This window comes from Phaseolus vulgaris, chromosome 4 (assembly GCF_051622355.1).
Source record: "Phaseolus vulgaris cultivar YP4 chromosome 4, ASM5162235v1, whole genome shotgun sequence".
Classification (NCBI taxonomy): domain Eukaryota; kingdom Viridiplantae; phylum Streptophyta; class Magnoliopsida; order Fabales; family Fabaceae; genus Phaseolus; species Phaseolus vulgaris.
In genome coordinates this window covers 46869564-46893500 of record NC_143501.1, presented here as the reverse complement: position 1 = coordinate 46893500, position 23937 = coordinate 46869564, and the positions used below count along the sequence as shown (strand labels likewise).

At 31.2% G+C, this 23937-nt stretch overlaps 2 protein-coding genes across 3 annotated transcripts; both read left to right on the top strand.

Moving 5' to 3' along the window:
• The first annotated feature begins 1064 nt into the window (after positions 1-1064).
• Positions 1065-4461, top strand: LOC137837880 (Pentatricopeptide repeat (PPR) superfamily protein). Of its 2 annotated transcripts, none has more exons than XM_068647045.2 (2): positions 1065-3638; positions 4357-4461. In XM_068647045.2, exon 1 carries the CDS (start codon positions 1176-1178, stop codon positions 3420-3422), a length of 2247 nt encoding a protein of 748 aa, XP_068503146.1. In that variant the 5' UTR covers positions 1065-1175; the 3' UTR covers positions 3423-3638; positions 4357-4461. The 2 variants fall into 2 exon arrangements, with proteins under 2 accessions (XP_068503146.1, XP_068503145.1); XM_068647044.2 differs by having other exon boundaries at positions 3857-4461.
• Positions 4462-9957: 5496 nt separating this feature from the next.
• Positions 9958-20203, top strand: LOC137837878 (putative cyclic nucleotide-gated ion channel 20, chloroplastic). Its single transcript, XM_090301068.1, has 13 exons — positions 9958-10170; positions 11057-11565; positions 12126-12317; positions 13192-13290; positions 13837-13974; positions 14213-14461; positions 14890-15153; positions 15458-15603; positions 15848-15925; positions 16610-16739; positions 17017-17263; positions 18127-18289; positions 20006-20203. The coding sequence occupies exons 1-13, from the start codon at positions 10146-10148 to the stop codon at positions 20076-20078; spliced, it is 2313 nt and encodes a 770-aa protein (XP_090157194.1). The 5' UTR covers positions 9958-10145; the 3' UTR covers positions 20079-20203.
• Positions 20204-23937: the final 3734 nt, after the last annotated feature.

The following is a 23937-nucleotide window of genomic DNA, read 5'->3' as shown; positions in this document are numbered from 1 at the left end:
TAGGAAATAATAAATAGTTGTCTCTCTAAACCAAGTTGCATGAATGTGAAAATTTAACGAATCCAGTTAAAAGATTAAAAGATTAAAAATTAAATAAAAAATGTAAGTTTAAGTCTAGTCTAAACCAAACACGTTGTGTATTATATTTTTTTATTAATTATTTTCAAATTTATTTTTAAAATACAAGAAAATTTAATTTATTATGATTAAATTTGAACATGTTTTAATTTATATAAGATGTAGATATTTTCATTTATCAGGGATTATTCTTAATATTGCTTCTACTAAAAATGTAATATTATGTTGTTGTAGTTGATTTTTAAGTTTGTAGACATTTTAACTAATGTGGTATGAAATTAATTACTTTTTAAAAATATTTAAACTTATTAATATAGTATATAATCAATTAACTTTTTGTGTGATTATTGTGATTTAGGAAATTGATTTGGCACATGATTATTTTATCTATTCGTAGGTGTTAAATTATCTATTCGTAGGTGTTAAATGTTACAGTCAAGAGAGATGTTTATTTATTAAAACATAATTAAGTCAAGAACAGTGATTTCTAGTTCCAAGATGTCGTGTCTCTTATATCAGTCTCCACTACTTTTTATCTTGACCTTATTCCTTCCCATTTTCTAGTCACATTTCATCAATAATATCTTTAATTCCACGTATATGTCAATTACTATAATCTTCATCTAAATAAATATGAAATTTTTCTTAAATACCAAGATTGAGAATAATTCACTCAAGAAAACAAAGTTGATGTTGAGAGAATATAAAAATATCTCTTAATTTTCTTTTCCTATACAAAAGGTTAGTAGATTGCACAAATCTTTATACCATCTAGCAACTTGTTATCTAAGCTTCATTGTGCCTTAAAATGATTACAACTACTTATGTGTATGTTATAGTTCACTATTGTTCTTCTTATAGTTCTAATGAGGAAGAATAATTTGAGTTATTTAAATAAATAAATGAAAAATGTGTTATTTAGGTAAACATAATTTTTTTTTATGTTATTAAAATAGAGTGATGAAGGTAGAATAAACCCAAACCCTGTCCCCCTTGATGCAATAAGCATGTCACCCCTTTCTGGTTGAATCGGCAACAACACTTGATGACAGAACAACCTTAACAGAGTGACAGACAGAAAGCGGAGTGAGGGTGCAATGTTCCACCTCCTCTCCCAATCTCTGTCCTCTCCCACGGCCACCCTGTTGCAGGCGCGCCAAGCTCACGCCTTGATCCTCAAACTCAACCTCTTCTCCGATACCCACCTCACCACCACCCTCCTCACTCTCTACGCCAACACCCTCTCTCTTTCTACCCCCCAACTCTCCCTCACTCTCTCCTCCCACCTCCCCCACCCCACCCTCTTCTCCTTCTCCTCCCTCATCCAAGCTTTCGCTCGCTCTTCCCACTTCCCCCACGTCCTCACCACATTCTCCCACCTCGCTCCCCGCGGCCTCGCCTCCGATGCCTTCCTCCTTCCCACCACCATCAAGTCCTGCGCCGTCCTCCGCGCCCTAAACCAGGGCCAACAGGTCCACGCCTTCGCCGTGGCATCTGGGTTTGTCTCAGATTCCATCGTGGCCTCCTCGTTGATCCAAATGTACCTCAAATGTGATCGCATTGTGGGTGCCAGGAAACTGTTCGACAGAATGCCTGAGAGAGATGTGGTTGTCTGGAGTGCCATGATTGCTGGCTACTCGCGGCTTGGACTTGTGGATGAGGCCAGAGGGCTTTTTGGGGAGATGAGGAGTTGCGGGGTGGAGCCCAATTTGGTGACGTGGAATGGCATGCTTGCTGGGTTTGGTAATAATGGGTTGTATGATGAGGCGGTGGGGATGTTTCGGGTAATGTTGTTGGAAGGGTTTTGGCCTGACGGGAGTACTGTTTCGTGTGTGCTTCCTTCTGTGGGGTGCTTGGAGGATGTCGTGATGGGGGCTCAGGTTCATGGTTATGTGACTAAGCAGGGGCTGATATGTGACAAGTTTGTGGTCAGCGCCCTGCTTGATATGTATGGGAAATGTGGCTTTGTGAAGGAGATGAGTAGGGTGTTTGATGAAGTGGAGGAAATGGAAATCGGGTCTTTGAATGCTTTTCTTACTGGCTTGTCGCGGAATGGTATGGTTGACGCCGCGTTGGAGGTGTTTAACAGGTTAAAGGACCAAAGAGTGGAGTTGAATGTTGTGACATGGACGTCAGTAATTGCCAGCTGTTCCCAGAATGGCAAGGATTTCGAGGCCTTGGAGCTTTTTAGAGATATGCAGGCTTATGGGGTGGAGCCTAATGCTGTGACAATCCCAAGCTTGATTCCTGCTTGTGGGAATATTTCAGCATTGACACACGGAAAGGAAATTCATTGCTTTTCTCTCCGAAAGGGGATTTTTGATGATGTATATGTAGGTAGTGCATTGATAGATATGTATGCCAAATGTGGCAGAATTCAGTTGTCCCGGCGTTGTTTTGACAATATGTTGGCCCCTAATTTGGTTTCGTGGAATGCTGTTATTAGTGGCTATGCAATGCATGGGAAGGCTAAGGAAACAATGGAGATGTTTCATATGATGCAGCAGAGTGGCCAGAAGCCGGATTCGATTACATTTACGTGTATCTTATCAGCATGTGCGCAAAACGGCTTGACTGAAGAAGGATGGCATTATTATAACAGTATGTCCAAAGAACATGGCATTGAGCCTAAAATGGAGCATTATGCTTGCATGGTGACACTGCTCAGTCGTGTTGGAAAACTAGAAGAGGCTTACTCTATCATTAAGGAAATGCCATTTGAACCTGATGCTTGTGTATGGGGAGCCTTGCTAAGTTCTTGCCGAGTTCACAATAATTTGAGTTTAGGTGAGATTGCTGCAGAGAAGCTTTTTCCGTTAGAACCAGCCAACCCTGGGAACTACGTTCTTTTGTCCAATATCTATGCTTCAAAGGGCTTGTGGGATGAAGAAAATAGAATACGTGAAATGATGAAAAGTAAGGGATTGAGGAAAAACCCTGGCTATAGTTGGATTGAAGTTGGACACAAAGTGCACATGCTTCTTGCTGGTGACCAATCACATCCACAAATGAAAGATATCTTGGAGAAGTTGGATAAATTGAATATGGAGATGAAGAAGTCCGGTTACCTCCCGAAGACTAACTTTGTGCTGCAAGATGTGGAGGAACAGGATAAGGAGCAGATATTGTGCGGGCATAGTGAGAAGTTAGCTGTAGTATTAGGGCTACTCAACACAAGTCCAGGACAACCTCTTCAAGTAATTAAGAACCTGAGAATATGTGATGACTGCCATGCTGTGATAAAAGCAATAAGCAGGTTGGAAGGAAGAGAAATTTATATAAGGGACACAAATCGTTTTCACCATATCAAAGATGGTGTTTGTTCTTGTGGAGATTTTTGGTAAATAGCCCGTGGTTTTATCGGGACTTATATAAAGAGGGGTCAATTCTCTGCCGTGGGTTCATCCTGTGGATGAGAGAAAGTATTATAATCAAGATTATTTGCAGTCAAGAATTTGATGCCATCCATGTAGTTTAAGCATCTCGAGAATGAAGATATGTGTGCTTCATTCATCTTTTGGTGACTGGAAGCTGAGTAATTCTCAGTTGTTTTCAAATTGGTAAAGTTTTCTCACTTCCCTCCCTTTGTTATTGTAATCAAGATTTATGGTAGCCTGATGGAGGGAAGACAACTTTTTGGACTCAATATGCAACTATGCGATCAGAAAATTGGAGGAACTCTAACATTATTACCTGCCTAATTATATTTTTCTCTATTATTTGAAGTCTTAGTGGTTGAGACTTGAGCATCTGTAAAGCTATTGACATGTTAATGCAGATGGGTCTCTTCCTTTAACATGGCCCCTCCTTTTCAAGGCATGATATGCTTTTATCAGCTAGATCGAGGAAACGGGTGATGAGGAAGAATTCCAAGAAAACTGTATATTGATTGTCAAACCACCTACTTTTCCAACAACCATTTTGTGGTCAACAGATCATCTAGGATGTTTTTCTGAGAACTCGTGGTCTGATTCCATAGATTTTCCTTTACCTTTACAAGGGTCTCTATGTCCATGTTAATGGTAGATAACTGATTTCACATCAATTAGTAGATTCACACATGTTAATTTGTGATACTTCTCCTCAGAGTCTCCACAGGCTCAGTGCTTTCCAGAATGTTTTTTTCTCTGGAGCAGAGCATGTGTTTCTTCTGTTCACGTTGGGTTCTTGTCACATGGGACTAGAATATTTATCATAATAAATGTTGGTTCTTTAACTGTCAATGACTTTGTGTGGGTATGAAGGCACTGTTTACTGATCTTCTGTTGAATGTTGCAGACGAGATTCCTTAACTTCTGCTGCATGACAATGTAAATTTAGGGATTCTCCAATTGGACAAGCATCCATTAGCAATTCCTAGAGATATTATTCATATTTGCTGAATCTTTTCGCTTGCTTGGCTGCTGTTGATTTTTGGGCTTTGATTATTCATTATGTGGTTCATTAGTAACACTAATTTCAACTTGTATAAGATTCTGCATTCAAGAAACGCACTTGTTTTTTTAAGAACTAAGGCGAATGAGCCTTTTAGTTTTTATTTCTGTGTTCTTATTAAAAATTCAGAAGTATCTCTTCATCCACTCAATTCAGAATTGGTCATGGTATCTAAGAGTGTATTGTTTCTTCCTGCACTTCCATGCACCTCCATAAATTTTTGATATTCTAAAAATGTACCTCTGAATTACGAAATCCAAAAATCTTTTTCAAAATTTGTAATTAGTTTTCAAATTATGTAATTTGGAAGTTTTTTTTAGATGTATGATTAGTTTTCAGATTACATAATTTGGAATTTTAAACTAGCTTCTAGATTATGTAATCTGGAAACTTTTTTTAAAAACGTGTCCGGATTACATAATTTAGAAACTATTCTTAAATCCAAACTTCTGAATTATATAATCTTTTAAAAATATATTTCGGATTAGATAATCTGTAAGCTATTTTCAAATCTGAGATCAACATGAGAATGGCACAAGAAGGATAAAATAGTATTTTCATGTTTTGTATGTTTGTATGGGGTGGCAGAAGAACGGAGGTGCAGAAAGAAACAGTCCTAAGAGTGATAAGGCCAAAATGTCTCTAAGCCTACTTAATAAATATTGCCCAAGATTCTTGGTAATTTCTTCCTGCACCTCCTCCGTACATTTCCTCTCTACTCCATAAACACAAAATTCCCATTTTGCAATATAATTCGAAAGTGAAAGTGCTTTTCAAAATCTAAAAAAAAAAAATTTCAGATTGTAAAATTTGAAAATAATTTTTTATTTTTAGATTGCATAATTTAAAAATAATTTTTTATTTTTGAATTGCATAATTTAAAAATAATTTTTTATTTTTGAATTGCATAATTTGAAAGCATTTGCTTTTGGATTACACATTCTATTTTTTTTTCAAAAAACAACAACTTTGAATTGTGTATTTTATCAAAAATAATTTCTGTATTGTGTAATTTAAAATATATTTTTTATTTTTAAATTGTATAATCCATAAAGGATAAGTAAAAGATGATAATTTTTGTATTTATAACCTGTAAAAGATGATACTTTTTATATTTATAACCTGTAAAATATGATAATTTTTATATTTATGACCTGTAAAAATGATTATTTTTATATGTATGGAGTGCATAAGATATGTATGGAGGTGGAGTAAAAAATGTTCAATATTCTTGAAATGTGGAACTAGACCAAGATGATCCCTTGCTATAACAGTTTAAAATATAAAAAAATTATTTAAAATGTCTTGAAGTTGAAAGTTTGATTAAATTTGAAATTTTTTCTAAGATGTAAAACTCGAACTTTTTATTTGGATTTCAATTGATAATATATATAATTATATTGAAGTTCATTCATCAAAAATTTTACCCATAAAATTATGAATTGTTGCTAGGGTTTTCATCATTATAGGTATTTGTTGACTCTTTTCATTTTGTACCCATGTAGTAGTAGTATATATATTTTGTTAAGGGCTTAAATTTCCCACCAATCTTTTAGGATTAGAATTCCCATAAATATAACAATAATTAATTTAATAGTTTGTTCTCCTATGTTTCACTCTATATGTTTCGAAATCCAATCATTTACCAATTTGCAACTAAAATCTAATTATTTACCAGAAATTTCTTCCTGCACCCAATCAATTGTGATTGACATCCGACAAACATTCTAAAACCCAATTGTACCCTTGTCATGTTTATTTTGAAAAAGCTTGTAGGGTGCGCTGATGCCCTCAAACCTTCGCGCTCATAGCTTCGTTTTTGTTCAAGGGGTCCTTCCACTCAACGCTACACAGTCGGAGAAATGCCAACCAAGGTGCGAGAGATGGTGTTGGGTGCGAGAATGGCAGAAACGAACTTGGGTGTGTGATTGGGTGCAGAAATCACTAAACCCTAATTTCATTTTTATTAAGGGTAATTTGATACTTTCACAGATACAATTGAGTGCAGGTCCAATTTGATTGGATGTAGAAAGAAACAACCTTATTTACCTAATAACCCAAACCCAATTATTTAACATATTAGGCTCACTTTCTTTATTAATTCATACTTCATACCACATAAATAACATACCAAATAAACATAAAAAAAAAACTTGACAATTCATAAGTAACCTACTTAAAAATCTACCAATATGAACAATCCTCGTAATAAAAAGTTTACACCATCATCATGCATTAAAAAAAAAGCTTAATTTTGCATTTCAAAGAAAAAAAAAAGTAACAGCAAAAAAACTTAACTCTTAAAATGCAATGAGAACATCATTACAAGAAATTTTTGTTTGACAACAATATCAAACTAATGATTCTCTTCATTTAAAATTCATATAAAACTACCACATAACCACTATAAACTTTTTATGACAAACCATCTCTGAATAGAACATTAATTTTATTGAAGATTAATGTAGCAAAAAATTTCGTTGATATTCCAATAGAAAAGTTCAAATTTATTAAGGAATAAAATCTTATTTAAACCTAAAAAATAAATCATGTAAATTTTTTAATTTATGAATCACCGTTCTTTTTCTCTCTAAATCGTACAAAATACGGAACAAATTTATTCTAACGTTCACTTTATTTAGAAAATTAAAGATTAAATTATTATAATTTTGACATATTTTAATATTTAATTCTCGATTTTTTTTCTATTATAGTCTTTATATTTCAAATAATCCATTGTTTTGTTTTACTTTTCAAATTTGTAATGCTAGTTTAAATAAATATGTCACATCTAAAATTTAATGAGAGCAAATTCAAAGAGATAAAGACATTGAGTATTTAACTAAAGTTATTTTCTTAAACAAGAGGACTAAAGTTGCCAAAAAAAATTAGATCAAAATGTATTTTAACAAAGTAATAATAATAATAATAATTTAATATCTGATAACTTTTACAGATACTTTAAAGAATATAACTTTTTTCGTAAGTTAAGTATTGTTTTATTTTATAAAATGTTAATTAATATGTTATTTTTGGCTTAAACTTGATTAACCCAAACTCACAGTTAAGTATTATAATTACTTGCCATTTGAATTAAAGAAGAAATTATAATAAGGAAAAGTTGACTTCAAAAGTCATAAGGAAATTAAATGTTTGAACAATATGCTTCATGATTCACGAATTAACGTACGTATTCTGCAAAATGTAAACACACCAAAGTCAAAGATTTCGTATCTTTTCTCTCAAACTTAATAAATTTGTACCTCTTCTATAATGTAAACAAAATAAATAATTTTTTATACAGTTATTAATAAACAAATTTTAATTCCCTGAATTTAAAAAAAATAATTAATTTTTAAGAATTATTTAACATACAAAATGATTTATTTTAATATTTCTACATTACAAATATTTAGATAATTTAAAACTTGGATTAGAAAGTAAAGAACGAAAAAAATATTTAATTTTATAAATAATAATTTCAATGTGTCACTGAATATATTTTAAAAGTAATTACTATTATTAATCATTCTGTAAAACCTAAGTGACAAAATTACCCAGATGCAGAAAATATATGCTCTCAAATTAGCAAATTTTAATTAATTAATTCAATGATATTATTTGAAAAGTCTTCTATTTAATTGAAATGTTATTTATCAGAGTTTTCACAAAAATATCATGAAATAGAAACAATTTTTTAGAGACTAAAATAATTAGTTGCAATAATAATTAAATTAGAGACCATTTTAGAAACTAAAAAAAAATTGGTTTCTAAATTAGTTCTATTATTATTAAATAATTTTCTAAATTGGTATCTAATTAGCAACTAAGGTTTTTGCTACCAACTTTAGAAACTAAATAATTGATACTTAAAACTTGATTGCAAATTAGATACCAATTTAGAAACTATTTAACAATGATAGAAACTAGTTTAGAAATTAATTTTTGTTTTAGTTTCTATAATGGTCTCTAATTTAGTTATTATTGTAACTAATTATTTTGGTCTCTAAAAATTGGTTTTTATTTCATGATTTTTTTGTATTGTTTTTTATATAAATTTTAATGAAAGATAATTTTGAAATAAAAGATAAATTAGATTTTAGTAATTAAATGGTACTAACAAAATATCTCAATTAGAGTGAATTGATCTTTTTTATATATTTGAGATAGAAGAAAATAATTACATAGTTTAGTGATGCTAAGTAAATAATAATATCATAAAGTAAAATAGTTTTGCATTCCATCAAATTACAAAAAATTATAACTATGTGAGATAGATATATTGACTTTTACCATAAATATATTAACTTATATATATTAAACTCAAAAAAATTACATTATTAAGCAATAAAAAACCATCAATATATTTTTTAAAATAATTCCTATGAATATAATTTAGTAGGAATTTTAAATTAGTTTTACATTTTTTTAATGGAGAAAACATCTTTCTTAGTTAGTGTAAATTTTTTTTTCTAATATTTGAAATGAATGAGAGTAATTATCAAACTAATTTATAGTTTTGTTCTCTTTTTAACTTTTATCCACTGTCCCTCTTATTTTAACATTATTCTCAACTTCACAATATTTGATAAATAATAATAATAAAAGTAATAAAACACTGTAATTTATAATAAATATGCATGCCAGCTTTTATAATAGAAAAATAAATACTACCGCGTTAGACTCGTGTAGACAAAGATTTTAGAATAAGCCACGTGTCTTCTTCACACTCATTTGACTATTTCAAGAAACAGGACCCACACGAAAAATTATTACATAAATACATATTTAAATATATTTGTCAGTTCTTAAAAAAATTTTAAAATGATATGGTTTGCTTTTCAAAATTGAACAATTTTTTTTATCTATTATTCAATAACTATGAAAAAGGTATTAATATATATAGATAACAAACATTTAAAGTTTAAAAATTGTTAAATTTTAGTACTACCATTTAAAATTTACGTAAATAAATAATTAATACTAGTATTATTGAAAAATACACATATTTTTATTAATAGTTATATTAATAGTAGACTAAAATTATTTAATTATGATAATAATGTCCAAGTCACCGTAACTAGTTTATATGTAAAAATAAATAATTCTAATTTTTACAATTCTATTTAACAACTTTCCTAATTAGTAAAACTAAAATATTTAAAAAAATATATATTTTTACTTAGGAATATTAAGAGTTAAGAAAACCTTATAATAAATAATTTGGAAACCGCTGTATTTAATTCTTATAATACTTATTCTATATATAATACTTAAAATAATATTAATTAATAATGTAAAGTATTTACCTAAATGCTAGATGATACTTGTATAAGAGAGATAAGTAATAATTCAATAAGAATAAAATACATAATAATAATAATAATTGCTTTATGAACATAGGTTCTTAGTGTAGATTTATTTAGACTATGAACATAGGTTGTTATGTAGATTTTGTATGATATTTGATTGGGCAAAGATATTAAATTGTTTTGGAACTAGGTAGTTAGGAAAATAGGTTATTATTAAAAGTCATTATCTAAGTTTTGTGAAAGTAGCAAAAGTTGAAAACTTGTTAAACGGATTAAACTGGAAAGTGTGTGGGAAAAACAGACCAGACACAGCACAATGCAATGCTTGTGCTTTTTCTGCTTTCAGGTACATTAGTTCACACTGTTCTTTCCTCAAAGTTTCCCTCAATGACTCAGACTCAGTCACCTTTTCTCTCTCTTTCTCACTCATGATCCTCACCTTATCTATCTATCTATATATATAACCCAAAGACTCTGACTTCTTAGTATTTTGATACCTTAAAACAGTTCACCCTTTGTTTCCTTGTTTTTCTATACTTGGTAATGGAATCAATCTCTTATTCCTTTACTTCTTCATACCCTTTTGCTTGCTTTGGTCACTCGTTACTATAACCTGTATGGATTCTTTCTGGGATAGTGCCAATAAACATGTTCTCTTTGTGTTTGATGATTTTACCATTTTTAATGATGAGAAAACAGTGTTGTTCCTTGTAAAATAACCCACTTTAAGATATTTAGACTCTGTTCAAAATGCTTGGTTGGTGGGGAGGGGGACAAGCTTGTGCTTAATTATAGCAGTGCATGCTTTACTTTTCATTTTCATTTCTCAGGAAGTAATGGTATAGAGGAACCCTTGAGCCTGTATCATTTGGAAACTTACTGGTGCTGTCACAAAAGCTCTTGGATTTGTTTTGTTTTTCATTTTTTTTTTCTTCATGAGGGGATGTGATTTTGCCAAGAGTTGAAAAAGAGATAGAAGAGTGGGGATGGGAGACCTTCCAACATTAATGTGAAGAAGAAAACCTCAACTAAAGAAAATTAACTTACCATTAAAATTTTGATTGTTGTTTCTGGTCGTTTTTTCCCAGCATCATGTCATCTCATGTACCTTAAAGTTTCATTGTTCCTTTTCACTTATTCATTGTTTTGTGCATAGGTTGGATTAGTTTTGACTTTGATATCACTGTTTTGACATAGAAATTGAGATGTTGATTTTTGTTTTTAATTTGCAGAAAACATGGCTATTTTTGACAAAGCTGAGTTGCCATTTCTATCAGATAGTCATCCCCAAGTATCAATTGAACTCAATGATTCTAGATTCCCAAGGCATGTATCTAGGACCCGAAGTGTATCAATTTCTATTCCCACTACACTCACAGAGCCATATGAAAGAGATACAAATCGTTTGGGATACACTGGTCCCCTACGGATTCAGAGAATAACTCCATTTAATGAGATGAGTGGTCCATTGCATGCTACTAATAGACCCGAAAACCTTTCTCGGCAGAATAAAGTGGCACCCGAGTCACAAGCAGAAGAAAGTAAGACAGAAAATTTTTCTTCATGCTGTGGCCCCATGGGTGAAAATGATTTGCAGACCAACTATGCTTGCAAGAATGAACATTTAGTTAGGTCCGGTCCACTGGGAATGTGTAGTGATCCATATTGTACAACGTGCCCAACCTACTTCAAGGCTACTCAGCAAAGTAATTCAAATGCTTCGGGTATATTTAATCATGAGGTATCAAATAAATTATCCTTTCTTTTCTCTTAAGAAGCTAATGACTACTACATGTTGAAGTTTCCTTAGATTACATTTTGTGTGTCAAGGTTCTTAAGTTTTTTGCATGTATCATGGTCAAAAATTTTATGCAACATATGTATGCCTCTGCTACAGAGTTTAATATCATGATTTTCTAATGATGCATTGGTAATTATTTGAAACTACAACTTCTGAAGCAGCCAAAGATTTCTATGTTTATACATACTATTATGGTGTACTTTATTCTTATTGTGGACTACTTTGTTGTTTCCGTATATTATTTTTTCACAAGGTAATGAGATTATGAATTGTTACTGCTTTTGGACCTAAAATGGATTTACATGCCATTTTGTGATGCATATATGTGTATAAAAAGTAAATGTTGCAGCTCTAATTATGGTCTATTTTTTGGTTATGTAGGCAATACTCTTTCAAATTTTTGAAATCTATTTTTCCATTTGCGGACATTTGATCTTATGAATCACTTTGACAATTTTAGCTCCATTTACTCAATGAATTTCAACTTTTAACATTTTCAGTTTCGCAATACTTTTTATGGGGATGCCAAGGATTGGACGAGAAGATTTTTTACTTTCTTGATTCCCAATGTTCCTAGAGTTATGAATCCTCACAATAAACTTGTACAACAATGGAATCAATATTTTGCAATTTGTTGCTGGGTGGCAATTTTTGTGGATCCGTTATTTTTCTTCTTGCTCTCTGTGCAGAAGGTATGGTTTACCCCCTTTATTATGATTCAAAATATTGCATGCTGTATCTTGTTGATTACTAATCTTTGTTTTTACCAATGTAAGTTCTGATCACTTCATGACAAATAATTATATCAATGACATGGTGATCCTTTTAACTTGAGATAGTCAAGAAACACTCCAGCTTATCAAGACACCTTAGAATTTGGTGTTTTCATCTCATTTTATTTCCCAAATCTATATCTCTTGAAACATTATATCAGCAATTGTATTTAAGATTATGAGGTTTTGTTTTGCATGCTAAAAAATGCCCAATAACCTGCTTCAGTTAGTATTTATAAAGTTGCTATTTACATTTCACCCATGACATGATAAGAAACATTCATCAATTGCCTGTTGAGATCAAACTTGGCCTTTAAACTTGTTATATAGGTTGGATTATGTTGGATATATGCCTCAAACAAAAATATAGTATCAAAGGAAGCTACCTTCTAGAAGTTTTTCCTTCTAAAAGCCTTGTTCCACATCCTTTGATATATATATATATATATATATATATTCAGTGGTGATTTACTATAAAGTAGGCTGGATTGATACAAATATCCAGGAAATCAAGTTCTCTTTGGAAAGGAGATATATTAATAACAGAGTTGATATGTTTTCCAATACTACCAAACAAAATTATTGGCTCTTTTATTACCTTATTGACCTAAGTTGTCTTTGCACAAGAAGGAAGTTAGTTTGTCGGTGTTGACCTCACTAATTTATTGGCATCACAAATTCATAATTCAAGTAATAGTCACTATGTGATTCTTGTTGTCTCTGATTATTAACGTGCCTTCAATTATCTGTGAAGTGTCTAACGTGCTCTAAGTTTTCTGAAATTTTTATGCAGGAAAAGAAATGTATTGTTATAAACTGGGCTCTTACAAAAGTTCTTGTTGCAGTTAGAAGCATCTATGATTTCATACACTTCCTAAACATTGTTCTTCAGGTAACTTTTAAGAATTTTCTAGCGGTTGTTTATTTCTTTGTAACTGTTTAACTATTTTTCTTATACTAAGTCGGAGTACTATATTGTTACTTTGAGACATGTATTTACAAGTTTTCATTTTTTTTTTGTTTTCTCTCTGTAAGAGACTAAGAGGATATAACATAATTTGCTGAATGTTCCTTAAAGCAACCTATGAATAATTTTTGTTTGTTTTCTTTTTCATCAAGTGTAAAAATCTATATAAAAATCATCAGATCACAGACTTGCATAGTATGCTAAATTTTTTTGTTGAATTTAAAATTTGGCTTCTATACCATTTTGTGCCAATTCCTTTCCTGCGAGCTTCATTTCGTGTAACAATCTCAACTATGATTAGTGAGTAAGTGTGGAGGTTGAGACTGTTGTGTGCCTGTTATGTTGGTACCAAACAGAGAAGAGTGATGGTCTTGAATCTTTAATTTAGTTTTATTTGTTCACAAATCTAAGTTGGTACTCTATTCTGATGCAACAGAGCTCAATTAATTATTTCTTGTTGATTCTCTGCAGTTTAGGTTGGCTTATGTGGCTCCTGAGTCTATGGTGGTTGGTGCTGGGGAGTTAGTCGACCATCCTAAGAAAATAGCTCTTCATTACATCAAGACATCTTTTTTTATTGACTTATTTGTTGTACTTCCTCTTCCTCAGGTAAATCTCTCTCCACTTCCCTTTCTGCTTATTTTCACAGCAGTATCATTGCATCTAATGTGATTTTTTTATGCTCAAGTATACAATCTACCCTGCAAAGTAATGGAATTGTCTGTTTTCATTCCTTGTCACTAACTTTGGGTGTATACCATTTTACGAGGATGGAAGCAAATTTGTGTGAATAATTGTATATTTGTCAAACTCCTGGTCATGGTATAATTGTTTGAGATATTTGCAGATATTCATATTGTTTGTCCTACCAAAGCACTTAAGGACAGGGTCATCAGGAGCAAACTATGCAAATAACGTTTTGCGTATTGTGATCCTTGTTCAGTATATCCCCAGATTGTGTAGGTTTCTTCCTATGATATTTTCTCCAGATGGATTCGTATTTGAGTCACCTTGGGCAAATTTCTTTATAAATCTTTTTACCTTTATACTATCTGGCCACATTGTTGGGTCCTGGTGGTACTTCTTCAGTTTGCAGGTTGGTTAAGGCCTTTCCTTTATATAATTGTATTTCTTTTTCAGTGGAACCTTTTTCCTGCCCTTTTTTTTTCTGTACTTTCTAATTTTAAATTGACATAGCTTTGGAATTCAGTTTAAATTGTAAAGGAAATGAGTCCCTATGATTTTATGAGCTACATTAAGTTTTAAAGCATTATTTTCTCAAGCTGTGCTCATGTGAACAGGAAAAAGAAAATGGTTGTGTACTTCTGATATTTTTTATATAGTGCATTATTGTTAAAGTGGAATGTAAATATGTTCAAGAAAAGTGTATTACTACCAACTAATAATGAAATGATGATAAGAGATTCAATTAAAAGTTGGGGAATTTCATTTAGGTGGCTACATCAAATAAAGGTTCATATATTCAGTTATTAATTTCTGCATTCTCTCTATTCCTTCTCCTAGAGGGTTAATCAGTGTCTACGAGATGCCTGTGATACCACACATATTACTGGATGCACAAAATTCATTGATTGTGGGCATGGAAAAACTGGAGAATATCAACAAGATAAAAGTTGGTTTAATTGGACGAACAATGCTGTTGCAAGTGCTTGTTTTACTGAAGATGGTTTTCGTGATGGTTATGGTATCTTTCTTAAAGCTGTCAACCTTACCGCACATCCTAATATGTCAACCAGATATTTCTATTCATCATTTTGGGGATTTCAGGTAACCGTGTTTATTATCTTGAAGATTATCACGTTACCAGTATATTTGTGAGGTGTGTTTTTATTAGAACTTAGGAACATAAAGCTTGTCTAGTGTTGAAAATTGATGAAAGATAGCATGCACATTACTGTCTTTTAGAGCAAGAAATTTCAAAATGAATATCCATGAATCAGGAAAAGCCACATTGAAATTATCTTGGGAACAAGATGCTTTGTTATTGTATATAAATGGCATGCCTTTTAGTTGACTATTTTACTTTTGAAATAGAAATCCTACTAAAGCTCTATGCCTGTGTTTTCTGCAGCAAATTAGTACACTGACTGGGAATTTAACCCCTAGCTATTATGTTCCTGAAGTCCTTTTTACTAAGGCCATTCTTGGGTCAGGACTGTTGCTGTTTGCTCTTCTCATTGGAAACATACAGAACATTCTTCAGGCTCTTGGACGCAGGTAGAATGCCATGCTTCTTATATGGAAAACCTCATGAATTTATACCTAGAACACAGTATAATGACTAACAAGCGTTGTTTGAGGACAACATTGTATTCTCTCCACCTCTCTTAAATAAGTGGTGTTTTAGAGTTCCTTTAAGAAATAGTTTACAAAGTTATCTAATGATCTAGCTAGAATACTGAAGATTTGTGTGAGCTTCATAAAGGGAAAAATGTATGATACTCTTACTTTCTCTTAAAAGGAAGCTGGAGATGTCACTTAGACGACGTGATGTTGAGCAATGGATGAAGCATAGGCGCTTCGCAGACAATCTAAGAAGGTATCATTCTTTCCCATTATGGTCAGGCTTGTATTGCACTTGGTTAAATTGGTTAAAATTTTCTTGTTATATATCTACTCCTTTCCAAACAGCATTGTTGGCAATGTATATATATAACTTCAAGTAGAAAATATTACTACTTTACAGGTCAAAATAGATCCACTGAAGTCAACAACTATTAGAGAATCATTTTATTGAGAGACCAATGATAGTTTGTTTGTTTTTTTTACCTGGATAATTTAAAATTTCTTGAATCTCTATCTATGTGTGTCTGACTATGCTTCACTTGAATGCATGTTTTTTTTGCTAAAATGCATTATGCAGAGGCAATATCTAGGAAAAGAGTCTCAATGGAAAAGGGTTATCTACAACTCAAAAAGAGACTTCTTACCAACCTTAGTACTAGTGTACAGTATAGAACTGCAATATACTTTTACATGATTATTTATCCAAAAACTTAATTCCTTCCTCTGATTTAATATCTTGGCTCCACCAATGTGGAATGTGATCAAAGAAAACTATGAAAAGCTACTAATTATTGCCACACTACAGGAGACTATTGCATGTTTGTTTGAGCAAATGCTTAAAAACAGTTTTACAATCTGTCACTTTAATTCTGGCATTGAAATCATATAAAGTGAGAGAGATTCCATTCCACTTATATGATTGGTCTGTGTCATGTAGGAGAGTGCGACAGGCTGAACGTTTTAACTGGGCTGCAACAAGGGGGGTGAATGAAGAAATGCTCCTGGAGAATTTGCCAGAAGATCTCCAAAGGGAAATTAGACGTCATCTCTTCACATTTATTAAGAAAGTTAGTACAGTAGTTTCCTTGTCATCAATTCACTGGTTATGTAGATTTTGCATGTTTATTTTTTTATGGCAGGCTATAGCTTTGTAGTTAGTTATAGCTTGATGTTAAAGCTTGTTCATGAATCTTGACAGAGTGTTATAACCTCTTTGTTCATCTGCTAAGACTTTGATTCTTAGTTTCCCATTATGCTAAATCAGTTGAGTTTTATTGGGTGATTTTGTGCATTGCCCAATCTTCAAGCTAAAATGGTTCTTACATTGTTTTTTATATGTTGCAGGTTCGAATTTTTGCGTTGTTGGATGATCATATCTTGGATGCCATATGTGAGAGGCTAAGACAAAAAACATATATCAAAGGAAGCAAAATTTTGTATGATGGTGGTTTGGTAGAGAAGATGGTTTTTATTGTGCGTGGAAAATTGGAGAGCGTTGGCGAAGATGGAATCAGTGCTCCCCTTTATGAAGGGAGTGTCTGTGGTGAAGAACTTCTGACATGGTGTCTTGAGCATCCCTTAGCAAGCAAAGGTACACTTCATTTCTAGAAGGCAAATATTAGAAAAGTAACAAACAACTGATCCAAGGTACTGTTTGATATAAAAGTAGAAAATGTTATGATAAAATGGAAGCATTTATCGTATGAAATATATAATAATCATTTAATGCTTGCATTTTCAATTAATTTGATTTATTTAGACTTATTTGAACTTCTGATCTCTTTTCCAATCATCATTTTGCAAATTTAGTCCCTCACTTAACATTCAGTATTTGATAACACTGTCTTTACAGGGTTTTTCTTTTTGGCATATTCAGCTGTGTTTATAAGACAACACAAATACTTTATATATATATATATAGAAAATTGAATCAATACAATAAATAGAGGATATTATAATACATGATCTAGATGTTCTTGATTACATACTATCTATTTTTTCTTTCTTCTGATTTCCATGATTATAACAAGATGAATCAAAACTGTATAACTATAAAAAGAGACCAATTATCAGAAACAAAAATGAGGGAGATCAAGTCTCTGAAATGAATATAGTTGAAGAATCAAATGTATAATTAAGTAAAGCATTTAATAAGTCATTATGTTTAAGGCTTCTTCACCAAACTCTTAGAGGTGCTCACTAGCAATATCCTTTATAGAATTATTTTTAATAGTTACATGTTTCATTGTTCGAGATCTCACGTCACTAGTGATAAAAACATTTTATAATATAAGTAGATGCAAATCTCATCTTATAAGCCGATTTTATTAAGTGCCAATTTTATAAAGTTAAGTTAAACTTAAAATTCACTTCTTAATATACATTATTAGAGTACTGATATGTTGAACTTTGCAAAAGTCAACAACATCAACTGATTTGAAGATTGTCTTGCAGGTTACAGAAAAGCAAGAATGCCAAGGCAAAAGTTGGTGAGTAATAGAAGAGTATGTTGCTTAACAAATGTGGAGGCATTTTCCCTCAGAGCAGCAGATCTTGAAGAAGTTACAGGCCTATTTGCAAGATTCTTTAGGAGTCCCCGTGTTCGAGGAGCCATAAGGTTATCCTCTTGTCCTATTTTATGTTTGGCTCTGTGATTCTTCCTAATTTTCTTTATCTTCTCAGAAACCTTTTCTTACACTGTCATATATGGCTTTTGTGTCAAGTGTTTGTCTTTTTATAAAGGTAGAAAACATGCATTTTTGTCATTCAACTCAAGAAAATGAGCAACAGGATAATTTGTGAAAATCAATTTAAATTCAAGATAATATATGCACACATATTTTTAGAAAATTTAATGTGTTTTTTAAGCTTTTTATCCTTATATTTTTTCAAACAGTCCATGTAAAGTTCATTTTTTTACTGAAAAAAAAATTATTTTTTATAATATTGTTGTAGACCCTATATATGTTTATAAAATGTGGTTCTTTTTGAATTAGTCTTTCTGTGGAAAAATAAATTGATTGAGAATAAAAGTAAATTATCCAATGTACTGCAGCATGTTCGAATTTTGATTTCACAAAGTCCAACATATGAAAACTTGGTCCCCTTTTCCATGAACTTTGTCAAAAGTCAATGAAGAACTAAAGACTGGTTCTTCCTCCACCACCATATCTTCTTCTGCACTCCCATACACAACATGAAAATTTCTTTTTTACCTTCTTGTATCACCCCTATAAAATAGCTTCCGGATTATGTAATCCGAAAGCTAAAAAAGACTTTTGGATTACATAATTCGGAAACTAATCATGCATCTGAAAAAAGACTTCTGGATTATGTAATCCGGAAGTTAATTATGAATTTAAAAAAAAACTTCCAGATTACGTAATCCGAAATATTATAGAGGGGTATTTTTAGAAATATGAAAATGTATGGAGGTGGGAGAAGAATATATGGAGGTGCAGGAAGAAACAGCCAGAACTAAATGCTTCAACACAAATAAAAGACTACATAGTAAAGTGTAAGAAGGACCTAGGATTGAGTCCAATTGAAAGGATTGGTCTCTCAAGAAGGTTTAAATTATTACTAAAATAAATGTTTATATTTAGTGTCTCTTCATACATTCTCCATGGTTTTTAAATTTGATAGTGAGCAAAATAAAAAAAATGAGGACATAAATTATCATTACAAGAAAAATATTAAATAAAAATTAATTTTATAGATCAAAATATTTAGTTATTATTTGATTAAATTAAAGATCATTTTATAAACTAAAATAATTATTGGTATCTAAATTAATTTTTGTTATTAATAAAAATTTATAAAATAGTTTTTAAATTGGCATCTAACCCCTTAGCTACTTAGGTTTTAGTTACTAATATTTTAGATTCTAAAAAACTGATAGAGATTAATTTAGAATATAAAGTAGTAAGTAGCTAAAACCTTGGTAGCTAAAGAGTTAGATACCAATTTAAAATCTAAAATATTAGTAACTAAAACCTAATTAGTTAATTTAGATACCAATTTAGAAATTATTTTATAAATTTTTATTAATAATAGAAACCACTTTAGATACCAAAATTTTTTTAGTCTATAAATTAGTATCTAATTTAGTTAATATAGTGACTAATTATTTTTAATCTCTAAATTTGATTACTATTTAATAATTTTCTTGTAGTGTATAAAATTTTTTTACATAGCTTTATGACCAAATAAAATAGTCAAATATTTGATCATGTTAGTCCTTAACTAATGGGAATTAGGTATATTTCCTTAAACATGCATTTAACTATGAGATTAATTATCCCTTATTGTCCTTGATGTTATGATAGGTATGAATCACCTTATTGGAGATGCTTTGCAGCAACAAGCATTCAGGTTGCATGGAGATACAGAAGGAAATGTCTTAGTCGTGCTAAAACTACACAATCAAATCAAACATAAACATTTATATTTCACTGTAATATAGCTGCATTATACAACACTTATTCGTCCCTACAAAATATTGTAAAGTCATGTTTATATATATATATATATATATATATATATATATATATATATATATATATATATAGCTTCCTTTTGAGAAGTCATCTTTATAAAAAAAAAAAAGCAAAAGGAAAAACTAGGGCTAAGAGTGCTTTTTATATTTGTTTTTTTTTCTTGCTGTTAGATATAATACTGTTAGTACAGTTATATAGTCAATATTTTCTATTATAATTGCTTTTTTACATAGTTATTTTTATTTTATAAATACATAATAAAGAATAATATTTCTTTTTACCCTTTCTTATTCTTCTTGATACTTTTACACTTGCTTTTTAGTTTTTAAAATCTGTTGTAAATTAAAAATGAATTAAATCACTCCACTACTCTTATCCCACTCCACCAAAATCTCACCTAATACGAAACATATTAAAATATAATAATAATATTACTACTACTAATAATAATAATAATAATAACAAATGACAAAAACTAATTAAACTTGCTTAAGAATAATATAAATTTCGAAAACAATAAATGTTCTTCATAAAAACTGAAAAAAAATTAAATGGTAAACATAAGTCACATGTGCCATTGTGACAACATTAATATATATAATGTTTACATTTGTATTTAGTTTCTCCATAGAAAAATTACACATGAAGAAAGTGTAAAGAGAATATCATAATGTTAAGGGTAATGATGATGGGAGACACCAGTGAAATAAAATCGTTAGTAATATATACTTTTAAAATTAAAACGCAAATTACATTTTTTTTCTTATTTTGAAAATGAAGTTATATTTCAAAACACAATTTATTTCTTTAAAGTACTGTTTAGAAACACAAATTTATTTATTTTTAATTTTTTTTACACTTTTCGACCTCAAATCAAATGTAAAAGTCTTTCTAAATCATAACATAAATATAAACTTTGTTTTCTTCCTTCTTAACTCATGAATTATCGTAAACATTTTTAAGTAAATCAACAAGACTATTGTCTTAATAAGAATACAATATAACATCATGCATACCACATACATAAGCATACAAGTCTTAAATATTTATTCTGAATTACGACATCAAAACATATAAACTACTCTTATTTTATAATAATAAGATACAACATCTAAGGGACTTAATTGATGGAGATTCCACATCGACTAGAAATAAGGACCTTTCATTGTATATAAGTGGGTGCAAACCTCAATCCTTTGAGTCGGTTTTATGGGGTTGAGTTAGGCTTAAAGTCCACTTCTTAACATTAATCATTATAATGTTTATTATAGAAAGACCCACTTAATCATTTATTATGTTTATTGTTAAGGTCTTAGAGGGCATTTAAAACAACTTACTTCTTCTCCTCCTCTTGGTTTTTCGATCTTTTGTTGATGACTTGGGTTTCCGATTACTGGATCAATTGACTTATACTCTCCTATTTGGGCTTGGACTTCCTCATAGCTACTAGATTTGGGTTATCTTTCGGTTGTTGGATATGGATCAACACTCGACTACTGGGCCTAGGCTCACTCTCGGTTGAGTGTGTGTATCTGCAAGGTGCTTCGATGATAAAACCAGAATCAGTTTGCTTAATTATCACCTATTTATAGTGCTTGTTGTTGGACTTTAACTTGACTGGGCTTTTACATTTCACACCTTGCAATTACTAAATATATTTTTAGTGTTTTGGGCCTATTTATTGTGCCTTGATACCGTACTATATCCTTAAAACTTTTCCATGAGAAATGCACGCACTACGTATGAGGTACCTCTCATTTAACTACTTGTTAAAATTAATTTAAATTCAAGATATTATTAGAAAATAATTGAATAAAAATCAATTTTAGAGACAAAAAATAATTAGTTGTTATATTGACTAAATTAAATATTATTTTAGAAACTAAAAAAATTATTGGTATCTAAATTAGTTTATATTGTTGATAAATAATTTCTAAATTGATATCTAATTAGTTACCAATGTTTTAGTTATCAATTATTCTAAAGTTGGTAGCTGAAACATTTTTAGTATGACTGTTCCTACCAGAGAAAGAATGAACAATAGAGGATTGCAAAACATTTTTATTGGCAATAGAATTTACATTTTTGACATTTGCAATCAAACGTTGCTACTTACTTGACGTTCTTGTCGATAAAAAAAAACTTAGTTGACGTTCTTGCTGAGCAACCATGGATTTTTTTTTTGTTATGGTAGGAATAGGATCCATAAGGTGATCATGAGCCTTAATATTGTTATACTGATCATTAATACCTCTTAAAAATTGCATAACCTGATCTTCATTTTTTCTTTGAGAAATGATAGAGGAATCACTATAAGAACATCAACAGATGCAAACCCTAAATCCTAAACCCATATTATTCTTAACTTGGTAAAATACTCATAATGGAAAGGTCACATTGGTTTAAAGAGGACGCTTCCATTTGAAGGTTAGATATACGTGAAAAATCTCCTTGTGTGTATCTGGTTCTGAGATCATTCCAAATATTGGTCCCTTTGTCCATCTAATAATGCTTTGTCGGATCGGAACTGAGACAAAATGTACAAGCCACAAAACTACCATGTTATTGCACCGATTTTATGCTGAAAAATTTGAATATGTTTTTGCTGGTTGAGGAACTACCATGTTATTGCATCGATTCTATGCTGAAAAATTTGAATCTATTTTTGCTGGTTGAGGAGTCGTGCACCTTTTTCTTTGCACTAAGTGTCGTAAGCATTGCTCCATGAGTGATAGTTGCTCGAATCGAGGACCGACGAGACAAGAGGAGTCACTGGGTTTTCATTCAGATGAAGTCGTCTTCTTTCCATGCTGAAAAATAAATCAAGAAATCAACAAAGAAAAACAGGTAAAACATCATAAGAACACAAAAGAAAACAAAAAGAAGATTTAAAAGAAAACCAAGATGAGATAACACAATAGAGTTCTTTAAATGAGGAAATCTGATACCATAACAAGATAATCACATAATCCGCACACGATTATGAAAGTGAAATCACAAAAGGCGAATTTCACAATGAACAAAGAAAATAAATAATAAAACAAAAAAAAAGAGTGAGTAGAAGAAGAGAGCAGAGAAAATAACAACTTTCATTAAAAAAAAACAAGATTATATACAACAAAAACAAAACTGAAAGAGAAAAAAAATAGTAAATGGGCTTTGAGCCCAATAACATGTAACAAGCTTGATAAAGTATTTTATTAATAGGAGTCTTAAAGCTTGAATCTTAGATTTTCAGTGGACTGTTTCTTCCTGCACCTCCATATCTTCTTCTGGCACTTCCATACACAACATGAAAATACATTTTTATCCTTCTTGTGCCACCCCATAGAATAACTTCTGGATTATGTAATCCGAAAACGCATTTGGAAAAAGACTTCCGAATTACATAATCCGGAAGTTAAAAAGACTTCCGGATTATGTAATCCATAAAGTAATCATGCATCTAAAAATAAGACTTCCGGATTATATAATCCGGAAGCTAATTACAAATTTGAAAAATGACTTCCAGATTATGTAATCCAGAATATTATAGAGGGGTAGTTTTGGAAATATGAAAATCTATGGAGGTGAGAGAAGAAGGTATGGAGGTGCAGGAAGAAGCAGCCTTTTCAGTGCGCGAGATGAGTACCTATAAAGTAGGGGTGGTAATGCGGGCTGGCCCGCCCCGCACTTGGTCCACAAAAGGCGGGCTGGGTTGGCCCGTCCCGCATAAAATTTGCGGGCTGATTTTTCTAACCCGCCCCGCATAAGGGTTGGCCCGCGG